This window comes from Anser cygnoides, chromosome 6 (genome assembly GCF_040182565.1).
Source record: "Anser cygnoides isolate HZ-2024a breed goose chromosome 6, Taihu_goose_T2T_genome, whole genome shotgun sequence".
In the NCBI taxonomy this organism is placed as follows: domain Eukaryota; kingdom Metazoa; phylum Chordata; class Aves; order Anseriformes; family Anatidae; genus Anser; species Anser cygnoides.
Window position 1 is genome coordinate 8,681,888 of NC_089878.1, and position 17,504 is coordinate 8,699,391.

Genomic DNA, 17,504 nt, shown 5'->3' on the forward strand with positions numbered 1-17,504 from the left:
TGTGCATAGAAATGCTTTATTTCAACGAGCCCGAGGGGAACGGGGGTAAGGCACGGGGCGGCTGTAAACACGGGGCACTGCAGCAGAGCCAGGGCGGCGCCAGCAGGCGGCTTCCATCGAACGGGGGGCTTCTTGTCCTGAGCAAGGGGTGTGGCCAGTCCTCCTCCCCCCAGCTCCTACCCCAACGTACCGCCTTTAAACTCCACTCCTTCACCTCCTGCACCTCCCTGCTGCTACCACCTCGCTTTACTGGGTTTCGCCTCCTTGAAGGAGCTCGGTGTGCTACATAAATCTCTTTTACTTACATTCTGGTGTCTGATTTTATGCCATATATTACTATAAAAGGGGTGGGGGAGGTTCTCAGAGGAGCAAGCATCCGCCCTACTTGTCACTGACAATGTCTCTAGCAATAAGCTCTTTCATTATTTCATTGGTGCCGCCGTAGATCGGTTGAACACGGGCATCCACAAAAGCTCTGAGGGTGGGGAAGAAAAGAAAAAAGATTATTTAAATAAAGATTCCTCAAAATGTATATACAATAAAAATAGAAGAGTACCAACTTTTATCTTTGAAGATCCCACTTTTCACAGTAAGCTATTCTTCCCATTTTTAAAAAGATTCACATACATCAAGGTATTTTAAAAGCTCTACAAAACCAGACTCCTACCGCTTTTTTCCCCCCCCTGCTTCTTGCTCCCTCTTTCCCTCACATCCCCTGCGCATTAACTCAGCTCTGGCCACCAAAACCCCACTCGGCCCCGCCCACGTCCTGTTCGATAACAGCACGCCTGCATAAACTCTGAGAGCCAGGTGCCTCCTTGTTGTGAAAAAACAACTCCCGCAGAGCCAACCTGATAGTTATCATGGTAATTTGCTCTAATGCCCTGGCCTGTCTGATCCTGTCAACAGGACTGCTACCAGCGCTGTCAGTTCTTTCTTTCAGGTGGGCCTTAAACACCTTGGGAGGAAAAGTGCCAATTTTCTTCCCGTCAGCCTGGCTACAGCTTTCTGCTGGTACCAGCTCCAGCTCCATGTGGGCCAGCAGCTGAAAAGCTGCATGCAGCCAGCGCATTTCCATCTCTGTGCTGGAACTGGCCCCAGGACATGCATGGCTGGTGACAGCACACAGGGTGACAGTGTGCTTTTCCATCCTAATTCTGCGTCATTATAGGGGGAGTGCAGCCCACTGAATCCCTGTAGATCCCTGTAGCTCAGTTGCTGAACTACAGGAATCACCATCCCCATACGGACAGCTGCTGCACACACAGATAAGCAGCACTTCAAAGACACCCTGAGCGGGGCTTGCTGACCTCCCTACTTAATGAGATAGCATGCAGGACACCCAAAAAAAACAAGTGTGTGAGCATTAAAAACACACGTTAACCAGCTATTTTAAAGTAACTTTTCATACTCTAAGTATATTTAGAATAACAAATCTAAACCTGCTCACTTTATAAAAATGAACTCTAGATATCTGCTTATAGCAACTGGGGTTAACCCTTCTACTCTTCTTTTAACTTCAGTTTAACCCTTTAACTTTTTTTTTTTTTTTTAAACAGAAGCTCTACATATGTTATTGTGGCAATGGAATATACAGAAAAATAAAACCAAAAGTCTTCCTAGATAATATAAGGAAATAGTAAAAACTCTGTAACTGTTCCAAAATACATAAAGCAAGCAAGAAATTGGGAATGACAAATCTCCCTCTACATGTAAATCCCTCAGCTTTATCATTTAAAAAGGTACAAAAAGCTGAACATAACCACTCATGCTCTTGATTAGGCAACTTGTTATTTTACAGTATTAGGAAGCTTTAGGCTGACCAACATTTTCTTTCCTTCATGCATATATATTTAATTCCAGGTAAATTATGTACACTAGCTCATTTTCTTTTTAAATACCTTTTTTCCCCCCCTATTACTCCTACAAGGAGAACTTGTTTTGTGAAAAACAGGCAATTGCTCAACAGGTTATGAATTATTTGGAGGATCAAAACAAAGCTTTCCTGTAGACACCTGTACAGAGGATTGCCTTTCAATAAGCATGATGAGAAAAGGAACAGTAAATCAGTACTGACACAAAACAACTGACAAGTAGATGTAAAAGTGCCTCATTTTACTTTGCTAGTAATCCTTCATCATTGTAAGATTTCAGACTTCACTTACTTTGCAATTGGATACTCCCACATGTACCCCCAGCCTCCGTGCAGTTGCACACACTGAGTAGCTATGCTGTTCTGGAGATCAGACGACCTTAAATGATGAAAAAGAAATTGGTTGGTAGAAGGATGTATGCTGGGAAACATTACCAGAGACACAGATAAGTTACCAAGACAAAAATATAGCCAACCTTTTTATTTCATATAACTGATCTAAAGCGTTGGCCATTAAAATACTTTAGATTGTGAGGGCTATTTTCTTCCTGCGTGATGAGAAACGTATACATTGAATTGAAAAGCATTTAAGATCTGCTCCCCTTACAGAAGAGCTTTCAGAGAAGGAAAGCTTTCAAGACAAACAAATCTGTTTACCTTTCTCACAGGCCGAGACTTCTTTTGTAAAGCAGGTTGGTATATTCTCCGTTCTTATCAAATCCTTCAGTTGCATCATAAAATTTAAGAACACTGCAGGCTTCTCCTCCCCCCCCTCCCACCATGATGCTCTTTAAATATAACCATTATTAGGGAATACTTTATTTTCCCAAAAATATTTTATAGATTTAAATTCTCAGGAATACTTTAATTCTTAAACAGGACTGCTCACTGCAAAATATTCAGTAATTTTATGATCTAAAATAATTTTCTTAAAGCATTCAGTTTTGTAAACCTTCCGTCTAGAATGTGAGGGATAACATGCCCTTTGAAGTTGATGTCCTGCATCTCTCAGCTTCTGGCAAGCTGCATACTTCATGTTATTTCAAACAATCAATGAAAATCAGACATAAGAACCCCTAGGATTTTAACTGCACTAGAAGTTCAAGCTAAAGTTAAATGACCTGGGGAAAAAAAAATAAATAAAAAAAGCAAAACAGTTTCAGAGTGATAACAGAAGTAAAGACAATGACCATTGGAGTCAATTGCTTTTCATGGAAGAATGTAGGAGGAGTCCTTTCTCCAAACCAACCCTTCAGCTAGGTTCTTCCAGTTTATTATACCAATTTTAAATCTGCAACAGTGAGTTACTGCCAACTGCCTTCTTTAATTATATCTCCAAATTTAGCTATATAGTACAACTGGTCACCACAAAGTCTACAGACCTTTCACCAGGCATCAGGAGAGAGACACAAGCTACACTTCAAAATTCACCCAACCTCTAAATCAAGTCATTGACCGGGCAAAAGTTAATAAGCAAAATTAATGGGAGATAGTCTCCTGAAATATTCCTTCCTGAATGAAGCAATTCTACTTTCAAACAGTTTCTAGACCATCTAAGAGTGCTATGGAAAGGAGACAAGGGAACTCTATTAGGGAACGGGGAAACCCATGACAAACTGTGGCACTAACACGTGAGTGGATAGAGGAGTTTCAAATTCCTTGCTTTGGAAAAATCTGTTGAGGAAGTAAGTCTGCATCTGAGCTGGCACTAGCTGTTTCCTCCTCCTCAGAACTGAATGCGTCTACTTACATACCTGTTATTTCTAGGTAAACAGTGCTAGGAATAGCATTCAAACAAAATCCTTACTTTCGTAGTAGGTATTCTCACTGGATTCCATCAGCATTTTCTGCTTATTAACTCTACATTTACTTTTGAAGGTCTAGAACCTGTAAATCTCTATTTTCTATAACATTATTTGTTAATGCCTGGCATGCTTTTTTCCTCCTATCTTTGCAACCAAGATAAAACTACACAGATTACAAATTCATGTGCCTTATCTTAGATGCTTGTACTCATCAGGATTTCTCTGGTTAAGCCTAAGTTAACAGATAACACCATCAAATACAGGGAGAGGGAGGAGAAGTTCTGGCTAATAAAAGAAAGAACTGTTTAGTCTCAATTGCAGCAATGGCTGTAGCCAACTATTTCTTCCCAAAACCAAATAGCTTCGAAAAGTAGCTGGGCCAAACAACTATTGCTAAGTAACGCTAACTGAAAAGTATTCTATATCATATGAGCTTCAAATTAACTTGTGATTAAGAAAAAAGAAAAAATCAAATGATTTGTTATAGAAAAATGTAACTATTTGAATACCAATGAAATGCTCACTTTTAATTGAGGCTCAGTCCTAGCCTTAGTATTTATGGAAGCCTGTTTTAAAAGCATGCTATTACTTTGAAATTGATTTGTTTTAGCAGCCCTGGTTTTCAACATAACTGACTGTTGTTGACTACTTAATTTAAGTTAAAGCTAATGGCCTCTACTAGAAACTGACAATGTTATTAATCAGACAGTAATTTTATCTTTTGTTCAAATCTGAGCAGTTCAGCATTTTTATTATTAGACTCCCGTTAAGATTATACAAATAACATTTCCAAATTACTTTAACCACATACCAATACTTAGCCATAGAAGCTGTGGAGGAGTCCAGGCGTTTATCTGCATGAAGCTGCAAACAGTTGTCCAAAAAGGCTCGTCCCACACAAATCTGCGTTTTCATTTCTGCCAACTTGTGCTGTACCGTCTTATTTTGGGAGTGGACGGACAAGACAGAGGAAAGAAAGAGCAGCAGTAGTACTGTTTTTAAGCTACATTTGAAGTAGAAAGGTAAGCATTTTCTAGAAGCATTTCTATTAGATATCACTGTTTCAAAACAGTTTGGGCTCTTTGTATCTAAATGTAGCTTGTTTTCAATACAATTACATCTTTACCAATCTTATTAGAGACAATTACTGCCCTTTAATCCTCTAGACCAACTCAAAACGTGGCATTATGGGGAAAACCCCCCAAGAGCCTGAAAACAAGTTCCTAGACAGCACAGAGTTAAGAGGTAGTGGGAGCTCTGTTACTCTCTGCTCCCTCTTGTGGGAGAATGTACTTTCACTCTAGCTGTAACATTTATTTCATCATACATTGGATGCACTTCCTGAGCATTCAGTTTTTCAGAGTTTAAGCGATGCCAAGAGATATGCAAAAACAAAGGAATTTTTAGACCAACTATCAGAAAGTTTTCTGACACTGAGTTCTGCCACACTGGAAAAGACTTTCTAGATGGAAAAGGTAAAATCCATTGCTAAGGATACCTAAAATCCAATAAGGCAAGTATGTCACCGTCTTGGAGCAATTCTGGTAGGAACTGGATCAAAGCACCAAACAGGAGCAGAAGTTTTGCCCGATCTCACAGTTTTAAGCTTTTATAGAAAAAACCTTCTTGCTTCCCCGGACAATTAACCTAACCAGTTTTTAATACCGTACTATAGCAGGACTCAAAGAATTAGGCAAGTCAAAGCTCTAATTAGAAAGGATTTTTGATTCCATGCACATTTAAGTGCAAAAAGGAAACTGAAAAGGTATGCAAGAATGGATTTTTTTTTTTTTGACTCAAATTTGGCCTCCTAGTGATTGGCAACGTTTTACCGTAGAAAACATTATTTTGGAGGTCTCTGCACAGTGAACTACTACAATCAGAAAGCATTCAACACCTACATAAACTCTAAAATACATTTGTGTTAAAACTGCTCCTAGCACATACTAAATTCCAGTATTTCTGAATACTAAGTTCAAAAAGAAAAGAAGATCATAATTTCCTGAAGGATACCTTATATTCCAGCTTCTGAAGAGCTCAGTTCTGCTGCTATTCACAATTAAATATTTGATTTTGACAAGGGAAGTCAAGACAAAAATAAAAATACTCCAGCTCCAATTATCTCTGAAGTATATCAAAAGAAGCTAACATCCTCCAATGCATAGGAGTCACTCCTATCCTACAGACGAAACATACAGGAGCTTGGTCTGTTTCAGCCCTAAAAGATGAAGTTTTCAGGAAAATTAAAACATCAAACATTGATTTCCATGTTATTGGGTTTTATGACAGCAGCTAAATAGCACAAGCATGCCTCAAAATATAATTTAATTAGCACTGTCAAAAGTGAGCTATACTCCAGCAATAAATCCAACAGTTTTACAATGCTATCACTTGAATATCCAGCTACCTGGTAGTTGAGGAATCTTGTTACTACACCCATAAAGCTGAATACAAACACCTTTGCAGGCATTCAGGCAGCAAGGTCACTGCTTGGGGACCCTGAGCATCACTCTCACAAAGATCACGTTGCTGCAATGCATTATGTGCAGAGTTTTGCAGTACCTGCACATGCACCAAGCTCTTCTGCAGTCTGTAGGATTCCAGGCACATACAGGAATCCAAGCAGGTGTAATATACCCTGTGATTGGGACCTCTGATGGTAAAATGCAAGCCTAAGAGCAATAAAATATTTTTACTTCATCACCAGCAAAAAGCCAGTATAGTTTCTACAGCATATTTCACTTCCAAAAGCGGTACTGCTGTAGGGTACCTTATTGACTTAAAATACACGCGTTGCCTTTTAGTGGTTTTTAAAAACGTTGGGCATAAAGGAAACAGCCACAGCCCAAGAGTGAAGCCTCTGCGAGCAATCCTTTGGTAACAGTCCGGTGACTTTCACTTGCTCAACATTACAGGTACAAATGTATACAAATTCCATTGTGCATCTGGCTTTACAAGTCTTACAATTTAAACTCACCTGCAAGTGTGCAATCGTCTTCCCAAAGGCTTTTCTTTGCTTCACATAATTCCTTGTTTCTTCAAACATGAACTCACAGCCAGCAAGAGCCATATCAGCAATTAACAGTCTCTCCTTTAGAAACACAAATTACAGAATACAGGGGAATTAGTCCTACATTTCTGTGCATCAGACACACACACGTAAATGCACAACTGGGAAACAGATGTTCCGTGATGTTCATTGAGAAAGGGGGGCAGAAGTCACACTAGGGATCAAACCAGACACTACGTTACTGAAATTAATGAGCGGGACAGATGTCTTGATGCTTGAAGTCCACTTTAAAGGCTTGTTGGTCATTTTTCTGATAGAACATCACCCCAGAAAAATAGCTACATGTCAACCATAGGATTCCTACTGACTGAAAGCTTCACATCAATTTCTGCTTAATTATTAGTTTTCATGGTTCAGTTTAAGAAAAAAAAAAAACAAAACAAAAACAACATACAGTGTTTACCTATTTCAATAGGACAACCCTTGAAAAAACAAAACCTACAAGAACACTGCCTGTTTTTCCTTCCTCTCATAAAATGTTGAAAAACAAAGTACAGAACGATTGCTTCTCGCACAGGTGAAGTCATCTTATGACATCTTATGCATCCTATTGAATCTGTCTGTGAGTGCATCTATTTTTTTAAAGCAGTACATTTCCTTTAATCAGGTTTCATATTTACTCACAGTATAAAATTAAATAAACATGATCTTTACCAGATGAGGCAAACAGTCAGTTTTGACAAAGCACAGTTGTGTTTTGAAAAAAAATCACATTGCCTCTTTGTCCTCCCAAATCATTCCAAAGCTTCAGAAGTCAAACTGTTAATTTTCACTAGCAAAACATTTTGGTAACAACTTCTTTACTTTGCTATATGGGTAAAGAAAAAAAATCTTATATCTTTAATATGCTTCTACAATTAGAAAAGCTAGAACAGCAACGCTTGGTCTTTCTTTAGAGAATGCCAAATGCATGAGAGCTCCAAGGTGTATGTAGTCTACTGAGCAAAATGGTTCCATACTAGAAGTGCACAAGGAAACTGACATGTTCTTTAATATAATACCCTACGTTCAGGTTCTTCAATAACTGGGATTCAGAGCTCTGGCTTTAAGCTGGTAGGATGTCAACACTGTTACTAATGCCCAAAGAACTGAGCTTTTTAGCACTAGAAACTGCATAACTCAGGTAGAAAGCAGTAGTATCAACAGGACACTGCTTACAGACATCCCAATTCTGAGACAGATGTGGCTCTCCAAGATTGATCATCTCCAAGATTAAGGCAGATTCTTGCAATGAAAAAAGTTGGGTCTCTGTATTCTTCCTAAAGACAACAAACACTTTCAGTCCTCTTACCTGAGGGAGCTCTGCCATCAAATAATAGAAGCCTTTGTTTTCTTTTCCAAGCAAGGCGCTTGCTGGCAACCGCACATCTTCGAAAAACAGCTCTGCTGTGTCCTAAGAGGATTTTAAGTGCAAGGGTTTTCAGTCTAACATTCTCATCTCTTCATTTCACTGTTTTTGCGCCCCATTTTTTCATGCTATTGCATTATTAATTGACTCCTGAGGTCACCCATATCCTCCTACTCGAAGCAGCTTCAGCAACGCAGACAGCTGAGGGCCTTGTACAGTTACACTTCCTGAAGCGCCAAAGTAGAAATTTCCTCAGCATAACCTGTGTGCTTTGCTACCCTTTCACTGTTCTCCTCCATCTCTACAGACACCGTTTACAAAGCTAAAGACAGCAACATGATCCCATCCCTTCCAAGCTTCTTCAGAGTGAAGAAATCCAGCTTTGTAACCTCTCCTTGCACGTCATGTGCTTCAGACATCTATATGCAAACTCAGCATACGTACTTTGGATATATATTTTTTGTGTTCTAAAGCCTAAGAGTTAAGATAACACCACAGTTCCATTCTATCTTTATTTAGCTAGTGCCAGGAATTAACCAGTTTTACAATTCCTCCAAGTCTACTATGGGTTAGAGGTTGTATGAACTTACTTGAGCTTTCAGGCCAATCTTGTTCAGCTTGCGTCCTTTGATGAAACCTTTTGTTCCATTTTCCACGAGAAAAAGGCTGATTCCATGGGCAGGAGATCGGGCTTCTCGGTTTGTAACTGCAACCACAATCACTACATCACTCATCCAACCATTGGTGATGAATACCTGTATAAGGAAAAAAAAAAAACAAAAACTTGCTTTAGAACAAGGTCTGTCAAAGGGAGGAATTAGTTTGAGAGGCATGGTTTGGATCAGAATTGTGAAGTTAAAGAACACAAATCTGTTTCGTTTGTCTGTCCCATGATAAAGACAGAAAGTGCTATCAACTGTATACATCAAATTAAAAGAGAGGTTCTCTTTTAAAAAATATGAGTTAGCAAGGTATAAAACACAAAAAGTATTGATGGTTTCTACTAACAACTGCTTGCTACAGTTCTGCAGAATTATCCATCCACCTGCCATAATGACTCATCCTAACTCCACCAAAGAAACGCAGTCTTGACTTCAGCTACACAGAACAAGTGAGTATCCTTTTAAACACCTGCTGTGAAAAATTGCTTGCATGCATTCTCACCACCTGAAATTCTGCTAAGGCCTTAAGTCTCTGTCAGTACTATGACTCCAACAGGGTTACAAAATAAGGGGACAGAAAGATGAAGCTTTAAAAAAACAAAAACAACCCTATCACACACCTGTTGAACCCACACTTCTATTTCAACACCTTACTTCTGCCCTCTTGCTTTCTTATTATGGGAACAAAAGATGAGGTTAATGCTGCCAGCTTTGTAACAGCTTGACAGCGTACACTTGGAATCTAATGCAGTGGTTTTGTCTTTCTAATATGAGCAGCAGATTCCTGAATAAAGATTCCACAGCTTGCATTTTAACAAGCCACTCAGACCACAGAAGATTTCACACTGGTAGCACATATATTTTGTTGTTCAACCTCAGCACTGAGAAATAACCCTGGTTCTGCTTATACTATGCAGGACTTCTTCCAGTTCAAGGAAAAAGAAAAACCTTACATATGGTTATTTAAAAGCTACAAAGCTACCTGCTCAAACCCTTCCATAAATTGGTCCACAAATTGCCAATAGCAAAAGTATAATAAGTCTTACAAAAAAAAAAAAAAGCAACTGGAAAAAAAAAAGCGGAAGGACTAGGAGGAAACACTGATTCCAGTGTACATCCCTCACTGAGTGCATTCAGCTACCAAAGGCTTCAAGTGGCACATATGTCTGCTCACTTACCTTACTCCCGTTAAGAATCCAGTCACTTCCATCTTTTTTTGCATATGTTCGTACTCCTTGCAAATCACTAGAACGAAATTCAAAAGGTCCTTCAAGAAACTGTTCCAGAAGTTGCAATTTGTATCTTAAATTCTATCCAATATAAAGTAGACTTCATACCATCCCTACACGCAGTCAGTGAAAATGCACAGGATAACAGAACATGGTGAAATGGTTTGGAGTGTAACAAACCAAAAGCCTACTGCAGCAAGGGATGTAAATCTACGCCATTGTACAAGAGCATGAGGTCCTATTTTAATGTACTGGCTTTTGGGAGGTGGTAATAATCAAGAACTGACACCGATGCATCAGTAATGGGTCAGCCCCCCTTATGCTGATATGCTTCAGAAGACAAATGCCAGACAAAAGGACATCTTCCAAGCAGGCTCAGTCCTAATGAGGAGGCTCTGCAAAAAGCCATTGGCAATGTCTACCAGCTGGAGAAGTGTGACACCAAAAGGTTTTGCTCTTCACCTGTTCCTCTGTTTTGGAAACTGGCCAGATCAGCTGTGTCTACCCAAAACATGTGCTGTCTGTCCTTCAATAATGACAGTGAAGGAGGGACACTTCTGTTTTGAAAGGATTCAGAGGGGAAAAGAACAATACAACGCTCTGTTTCACAACAAATCTAATACCAAAGAAGTCAAACCTTCTTTGCTGATGTATGTAATTTTCTCCTTATTACATTTCATATTAAAATTATATTCACATGACAAGCAGATTATTAACTCTAAATTCATATTATAAAAGCAAATGCGAAGCGTATTTGCCGATGGCAATACAATAAGGAAATGCTTTCTAAGCAAGAATATTGAAATGACAAAGCTGTAATCTGTAAGTCTGAAGTCCTACCTATACTGGGTTATTGTGTAGTTACTAAGATGACCATATAACCAGGATACTCGTGAATTTTTTTCCACTGAGAAATCAGTAGACTGCACATAACATTACGACCATCTGTCTTTGCTTTTAGCTTACCTGCCAGCCCCAGGTTCTGTCATGGCAATGGCACCAATACACTTGCCTGCAACCATTTCAGGGATAAAGCGTTTAATCTGTTCTTCAGAGCCATAGTTTGCAATGTAAGGCATGACTATATCTGAATGAAGGCTGAAGCCTGGGCCAGTACAGTTAACATACATCCTTGGAAAGTGGGGAAAAAAACAAAACAGTTCAGGCAGAAATTTAACCAGTGAACCTGACAACTTTACAACATGGCCCCAACACTGAAAAAAAGTGCGACCCCACAGAAGTCTCAGGCATAACCTGAACATGTAGCATTTGTACTGTTATTTATAGAATGTATGTTCACAGCCAAATTGTTGTATAACCTAGAAGACTAATGAAAGTGCTTCCCTTGGCCACAAAGTCCTAGCAGTAGAGCACAATGACATTTATTACTTAAACAATCATCTGGAATACTTGAAGCAGGAGGGACTTACATAGGTCTAAAGTATCCATCTCATGAGAAACACTATTTTCTGTAACCGTAGAGGAAATCTTATGACAAAAACAGTTTATTGGTAATATGATTGAAACTGTTCCTGATGTGTTTAGTACTTACTGCTCCTCCCAGACCACGGCAGAAGAGAGAATATCCGCTCCAATGCCTCCATGCTTTTCAGCAATAGCAACACCCAGCAAGCCCTGCTGTCCAGCTTTTTCCCAGAGCTCCCTGCTCACCTGGCCATCCTTCTCCCATCTGCAAACAGCACAACAACAGAGTCATCCATTAAATTCCCCCCATGCTCTCTCTCATTTGTCATGGCTGCCACTTCACACTAGAGCACCTGCAGGCAGGTTTCACTGCTCAGGAGACTTTCAGTCTCAGCAATACACAAGTGGGGTGCAGAGACAACTACATTTCCCAGCTAAGAAGTGGTGGCTTAATAACAGGTTTTCCATTCTCCAAGCCCACAAACGCCAGTGGCATTCCACAGACACCAACTATATAACACGTTTGAACTCCTGTTTCCAATATATAACCCGACATCTCTTTAAGCCTTGTTATGAAAGGCTGTGCTGCCTATTGGTCTGAGCACTAGACCAGGATTTAGGAGATTTAGCCACAACCATCTGGATAATTACAAGCAGGTCTTTGTCTTCCAGACACTCTATTTTCCCCACATACAAAATGCATATAAACACATCAGTTTGTGAAAGATTTCAAATCCATCAATGAGAACTGCTTTTTAAGGAAGAAGTGTCAACACATTAGCAACCTTTATATATACATAAAAAAAAAAACAACCGTCTGTGTACTTTGCACTGTACTTTGGTAAATTAACGCTGTACGGTGGTTTCAAGTCCACAAATAGACAGTTAAGGCTCATCTGCTGACAGCCTGCAGATTTAAAACTACAGGAATCACTTGTTCTCAGAAAAATATTACCTTTTAACTGAGTTTGCCAACGTATTAGGAAGCTGGATGGCTATTAATGGCACAGAACAGCTTTTTTTTTTTAAACCACCTTTTTGAAAAAATATGGTAGATAAATTGGATGAGAGAGACTCCTCCGACGCACCCGTGTGTGTTAGAGCTATACCACAGCACTTTATCCACAGTTAATAATGTATCTTACCCTATACACTTAAGCTTATTCCCAGAGCTTTTGCTCCTGCACTGGAAACCTTAAACAAATCCCTCTAATGACCATACTTGCTTTTTGTCCCCCCATTTTCAGGGCTATTCCTGACTCTACATCACTCATCACTAAAGTTTCTCTTCCTCACAATCATCCACGTTCATTGATGCAATGCCAGTCTCTTCGTGTTGGCTCAGCCAATTGATATTCTGTGCCTGAAGCCTACTTGTTTACTTCAAAGGTGTGAGAACAAAATGTTTCAGAGGTCGCTGAAGTGATGCAAGAACAGAAGTCTGACTTGTTCCAATCTACCTAGTTGTGTCAGCAAGCTAGTAAATAGATCATAATTAACCTCAAGCAGATCCAGTATCTGGTGCAGCTTTGTAAACAGAAGTCATTCTAACAAAAGATGAAGGAAACTATCTGTTTTTGTGCACAGAATATGATTATATAGTGGAAAATCCACTTTTCCATGACTTTGAGGTCCTGGTTAGAGGGTAAAAAAAAAAAACAAAACTGGCAACAATCCTGATATAAGCAGTTTCTTTTGCCTCCTGCTGTTCATTTCTGCCCCAGAGCCACAACACCTCACCCACTCAGTTGTGCCATCTCGATTGCTTGTAGATACACTCTGAACTGCATCAGGAAATATGTCCTGCAGCATGACTGAAGAATAAGCCCTTCGTTATCCCCCCCACTGCTTCTACAGGCCTGTTTTTTCAAGTAAAGTGAAATTGCTCAAGACAGTACTGCAGCTTAATGCTACAAGAAAACATGTTCTAAGTTCATTCCCTTCAAAAAAATGTTCTCAGTTCCTTCCCACCTCACCTCCCCCAACTATAATATTATACAACTAAAATAAGGGGAAAAAAACTCCAGCTCCACTTCAGTGGAAGAACGGCACCTCTACTGTGTAGAAGAGAGCATGCACACTTCCACGGAAGCAAAAAACATGCGAATTTAAACCACAATATTTTGTGTAATTTTCTGGGTAATGCATACTCCAGCTTACCATCCTGCATGGACTGTATCTGCAATATCCATTGCACTAATCTAGACACAATGTTAATGCTTTTCAGATGACAACATGGTAACTGTCTCCTTAACTTTACCATCAAGACACAGGTGTCAGAGTTAATATGGATACTTCGGCTGAAACTGTACAAACTGCATTTGTCCTGCTTAAATGCCTAAAATGGTGGTGCCAGCTCAGCATTCAGTGAATTTTGATTGTGTGCAACTCATCAACATGTGAGTTTTATAGGCAGGTTTGTTTTAATCAAGTCAATTTGAAAATAAAAGGTAAAAGAAAACAAATATCCTGTTTACCTTGTCGTATTAAGTAACACCCAAAAAAGCGTATTTGGAATAAAAGCAAATTATTTGGCAAACCAGAATGTTTGAAAGGTATCTTACTCTGCATGAAAAGGCAGCACTTCTTCCTGAAAGAATTTCCTGGCACTCTCCCTGAAGATATCATGATCAGATGTGAAGATCCTCCGAGTTCCTATATCGGTTAAACTTTTAGCCGAAGAGGGTTCTTGGCGCTTTGTGCCATGCTGTTCAGTGTGCGCAGGGCTAAAAAAGAAAAGTGAACATCCGTTTGAACACAGGCACCCCTATTTACGTAGCCCTTTTACAAGAAAGGAAACATCTGCCTGCTAAACTTAGTTCATATCACAAGTCTAGCCTGCTATTACATCCAAAGGATACTCACAATAAATACCGTACTTTGTTGGGCTTTGAGAGACAGTAAAGCAAGAACATTTTGTCCTTAACACTTCAAATACATTAAAAACAATAATAATACATACGTAAGTAAGGGGATAAAATTTCTCATCCTTAGAGATGCTAAAAATCACTACCTCCTCATCACCCCATGGCACAACCCCCAAAAGCAGTTCAGTTCAAATAACAAACTTTTTGAACGAGCAAAGTTTTTTTTGTGGGTTGTGATCCTTCAGACTTATTTAGTTAATTCCCATACACAGTCCCCAAAGCCCCAAAACTTGAAATCCATAATGGCAAAAATTTAAACTCTCCAAAATAAAAGTACAACATGGATTTGCACACTCTTACACGCAGGGTATTAGACCCTGCATTATCATAAACTTCTGCAAAGTTTTAACCTTGAAAATAATACTAACATCTAGCTTTTATTATTTTTGCATACATTAAAAAGTTAGCACAGGAAGGCTAATCATCCCAGAACTCTTGACACCAACATCTGCAAAAATAAGCTTTTTTTTAAATATATAAAAAAAAAAAAAAAGGAAAACTGAAACAGTGATAGATTTCAGTAGTGGAAACCGCATGAGGAAAGCATAAATAAAATCAGTAAGTAAGGTTTAAAACTTTTCCAGGAGCTTACAGTGTAAAGGATGACATACCACTTTATGGCTGAATTGAGATTTCATTTATCACCTTTGTGTGTTGGGTTCTTTGACTTGCTTTTACTTTATTGCCACAAAACATCAGAAATTATATCCACAGAGCTGAGCTATATTATAATGGAAAAGACATTCTCCAATCCTTTCCCAAACTATGCAGTATTGCAACTTGCTTGCTAATATTTTGTGCTTTCAGACGCAGGCTTCCCACGCTAGGTATACAACGACTTTCCCAAAAGCTGCAGCTTATTTTTAAAACTACTTATGACAACACCGAGCTACATTTAAGATGGCTCTTTTGTTGACTGGGGGCGCACAGCCCACTTGGCACGCAGACAAGGGCTCTTCCACCACCTTCCACCACCCCACGGTGGCACAGCTCAAAATTTAGAGGCTGCCCAAGGCCACCAGGGCCCTGCTGCTCGCCCTAAAACCTCTTCTGCAGTGGGATAGCCTGTCTCACAAGGGCAAGGACACGTCCTCCCTGTCACCTGCTGTCACCACCGGGACTCCGTGTCCCTGAGCGTGACCAGAAGTGGAGCAAAGGTCAGCCCCGGCCCTGCGAGGGCGCTCCCAAGGCTGCTGGGCCTAGGATGCTCCGGGGGCTCGCACGGATCCTGGCTGCCCTCCTGCAAGTGGGGCACAGACATACGCATATAGACAGACACCTATAGATGTGTATATATGCTTATATAGCTAGAGATGTGTATTTGTGCCTAAAAGCTTCCTGCCACATGAGCACATGCCTATAACCCCTCCAGATACATACAGGCATGTACACCACTCACATGTATGACCATATACATGTACATACATGGGTACATACACTGTGAGTAACCCCACGAGCACTTACACACCCACCCCCACATAGACAGGGGAACGCAACACATTTGTGACTAAACACGCACATTGTACATTTGCCTAGACATCTGTGCCCCCACATAACGCCCAACGAACGGACACCCCCCTCCCCTGATGAGCTCTTTCTTCCCCCTTCCAGCCCCAAACACAGCCGCCCGGATACCCCCCACACACCCGTCCACGCCGCCTCCCCACTCCTCAAAGCCCCCAGGGACCGCGGCACCGTGCCCCCGCCGCGGCCCGACGCCCCCCTACCTGGCCTGGGCAGAGAAGGGCCGGGGGCCGGCGGCCCGCAAGAGCCCACGCAAGCGGAGCAGCCGCGCCGCCATTTTGCGCCGGGGCGTGGCGGTGGGGCAGCGCCAGGCCCCGGCCGCCGATCCCGGCTGCTGGGGCGCCTCCCCGGGAGTTGATTTTATATTTATATGTATAATATATAATCCCTCGGTTTGTTCAGAGGTAACTTTCAGTCAGGGAGGCGTTGCTCCCCTCCTTGCCCTGTGTCGTAAAGGGAAGGATTTCTGCTCCCTGAAGTCTGTCATGAAATACACGCCTGTGTGATCAAGTGCACTTCTGCCTACCTTGATTTATAAATTCCTTCTAATTCATCCGTGTTTACAACAGGATTACGATGAAATATCTGTGCTTTTTTAAGTGTAGTTTGGAAATCACGTTATGGAAGGAAGCGAGGAAGCAGAAACAATCTTGGCTCAGGCACCCCACAGCAGGGTGAGGAGGGGAGTGGGTACTGGGGTGAAGGGGGCTGTGTATTTAGGAGTTATTTAGGGGGTTATTTGAGTGATTTCACTGGGCATTAATCCTTCCCAACCTCTGGGAGGCCTTTGACTCGGCTGTGTCCTGCCTCCTCTGAGGCAATGTCCCCTCAGGGATGCGGCTGTCCCTCAGGGTTGTGCCCAAGAGGAGTCACAGCCAGACCCAGCAGCACCCTTCACGGTCCTTCTCAGCAGCCAGACAGCTCCACAGGCCCCAGGTGGGTTTTAATTTACAGAACAAGTGTGCCAAAATTTTTGGCGTTCTTATTTTTACCTCACGACCACATCCCTGTTATGCCCTTTCTCCCAAGGCTTTGTTGGTGGTGTCCCCTCTCTCCTGGGTCAGCCATCTGGGATGGTTTTGAGCTATCAATGAGCATCTTTCCACTCAGAAAGGCGCTCCTACCTGCTTCCTTTAACAAAGAAGCCCTGAAATACAAACTGCCTAGAAAATAAATATTGCCTATTAATGGTTGTTGTGATGAGGATTGGATTAAAACAATACATAGCCCCAGGCAGTGAGATTTTATATGCTTTCCTTGCTCCCCACATGGTGGAGGGGAAACTTCAGGCATTATCTCCTGGAGTCATGAGGTGGCACAAATTTGTAAGCAAAAAGTAGGTTTCAAACCCTCATGTTTGTTGAGAAACAAAACAAAAACAAGATTGTAATGGCTCAAAACTCAAAAGCAGAGCAACACAGAAGATAGCTTTCAAAGTCGTAATTTTAAAGCTAGTAATTTACAAGGAGGTGAACAGAACATAATCTCCTGAGAGAATTCTCATGATCTGGGTGTTTCTGTACATCAGGCCATAGTCTAAACCTGTTGTGATTCTTTTTAACAGACAAAAATTCCTCATTTTTGGTCAGCAATGTTGTGCGTAAGCCACAAGATGGCGCCAGAGGCATTTCTATTGCTACT

At 40.9% G+C, this 17,504-nt stretch overlaps 1 protein-coding gene and 1 long non-coding RNA gene across 3 annotated transcripts in view; one reads left to right on the plus strand and one right to left on the minus strand.

Moving 5' to 3' along the window:
- ACADL (acyl-CoA dehydrogenase long chain) lies at positions 1 to 16,226 on the minus strand. Its single transcript, XM_048058301.2, has 11 exons — positions 16,067 to 16,226; positions 13,977 to 14,138; positions 11,540 to 11,677; positions 10,954 to 11,118; positions 9,937 to 10,003; positions 8,687 to 8,851; positions 8,040 to 8,141; positions 6,656 to 6,769; positions 4,490 to 4,617; positions 2,166 to 2,252; positions 1 to 475 (listed from the first exon to the last, which is right to left on the minus strand). The coding sequence occupies exons 1-11, from the start codon at positions 16,138 to 16,140 to the stop codon at positions 382 to 384; spliced, it is 1,296 nt and encodes a 431-aa protein (XP_047914258.1). The 5' UTR covers positions 16,141 to 16,226; the 3' UTR covers positions 1 to 381.
- A 104-nt stretch (positions 16,227 to 16,330) lies between these two features.
- LOC125182132 (uncharacterized) overlaps positions 16,331 to 17,504 on the plus strand; it is a 49,594-nt gene continuing 48,420 nt past the window's right edge. Inside the window, exon 1 of one of the 2 annotated variants that reach the window (XR_007161176.2) lies at positions 16,331 to 16,537. This is a non-coding gene — a long non-coding RNA (uncharacterized lncRNA). The other variant, XR_007161175.2, reaches the window with a different exon arrangement.

Excerpts from the sequence above, each read along its gene's own strand:
- ACADL (XM_048058301.2), bottom strand. The coding sequence starts at position 16,140 with ATGGCGGCGCGGCTGCTCCGCTTGCGTGGGCTCTTGCGGGCCGCCGGC. Across the intron at positions 8,852-9,936 it reads GGATTCTTAACGGGAGTAAG|GTATTCATCACCAATGGTTG; the intron begins GTAAGTGAGCAG and ends TTCCTTATACAG. Across the intron at positions 4,618-6,655 it reads AGACGATTGCACACTTGCAG|ACGGTACAGCACAAGTTGGC; the intron begins GTGAGTTTAAAT and ends TCCCAAAATAAG.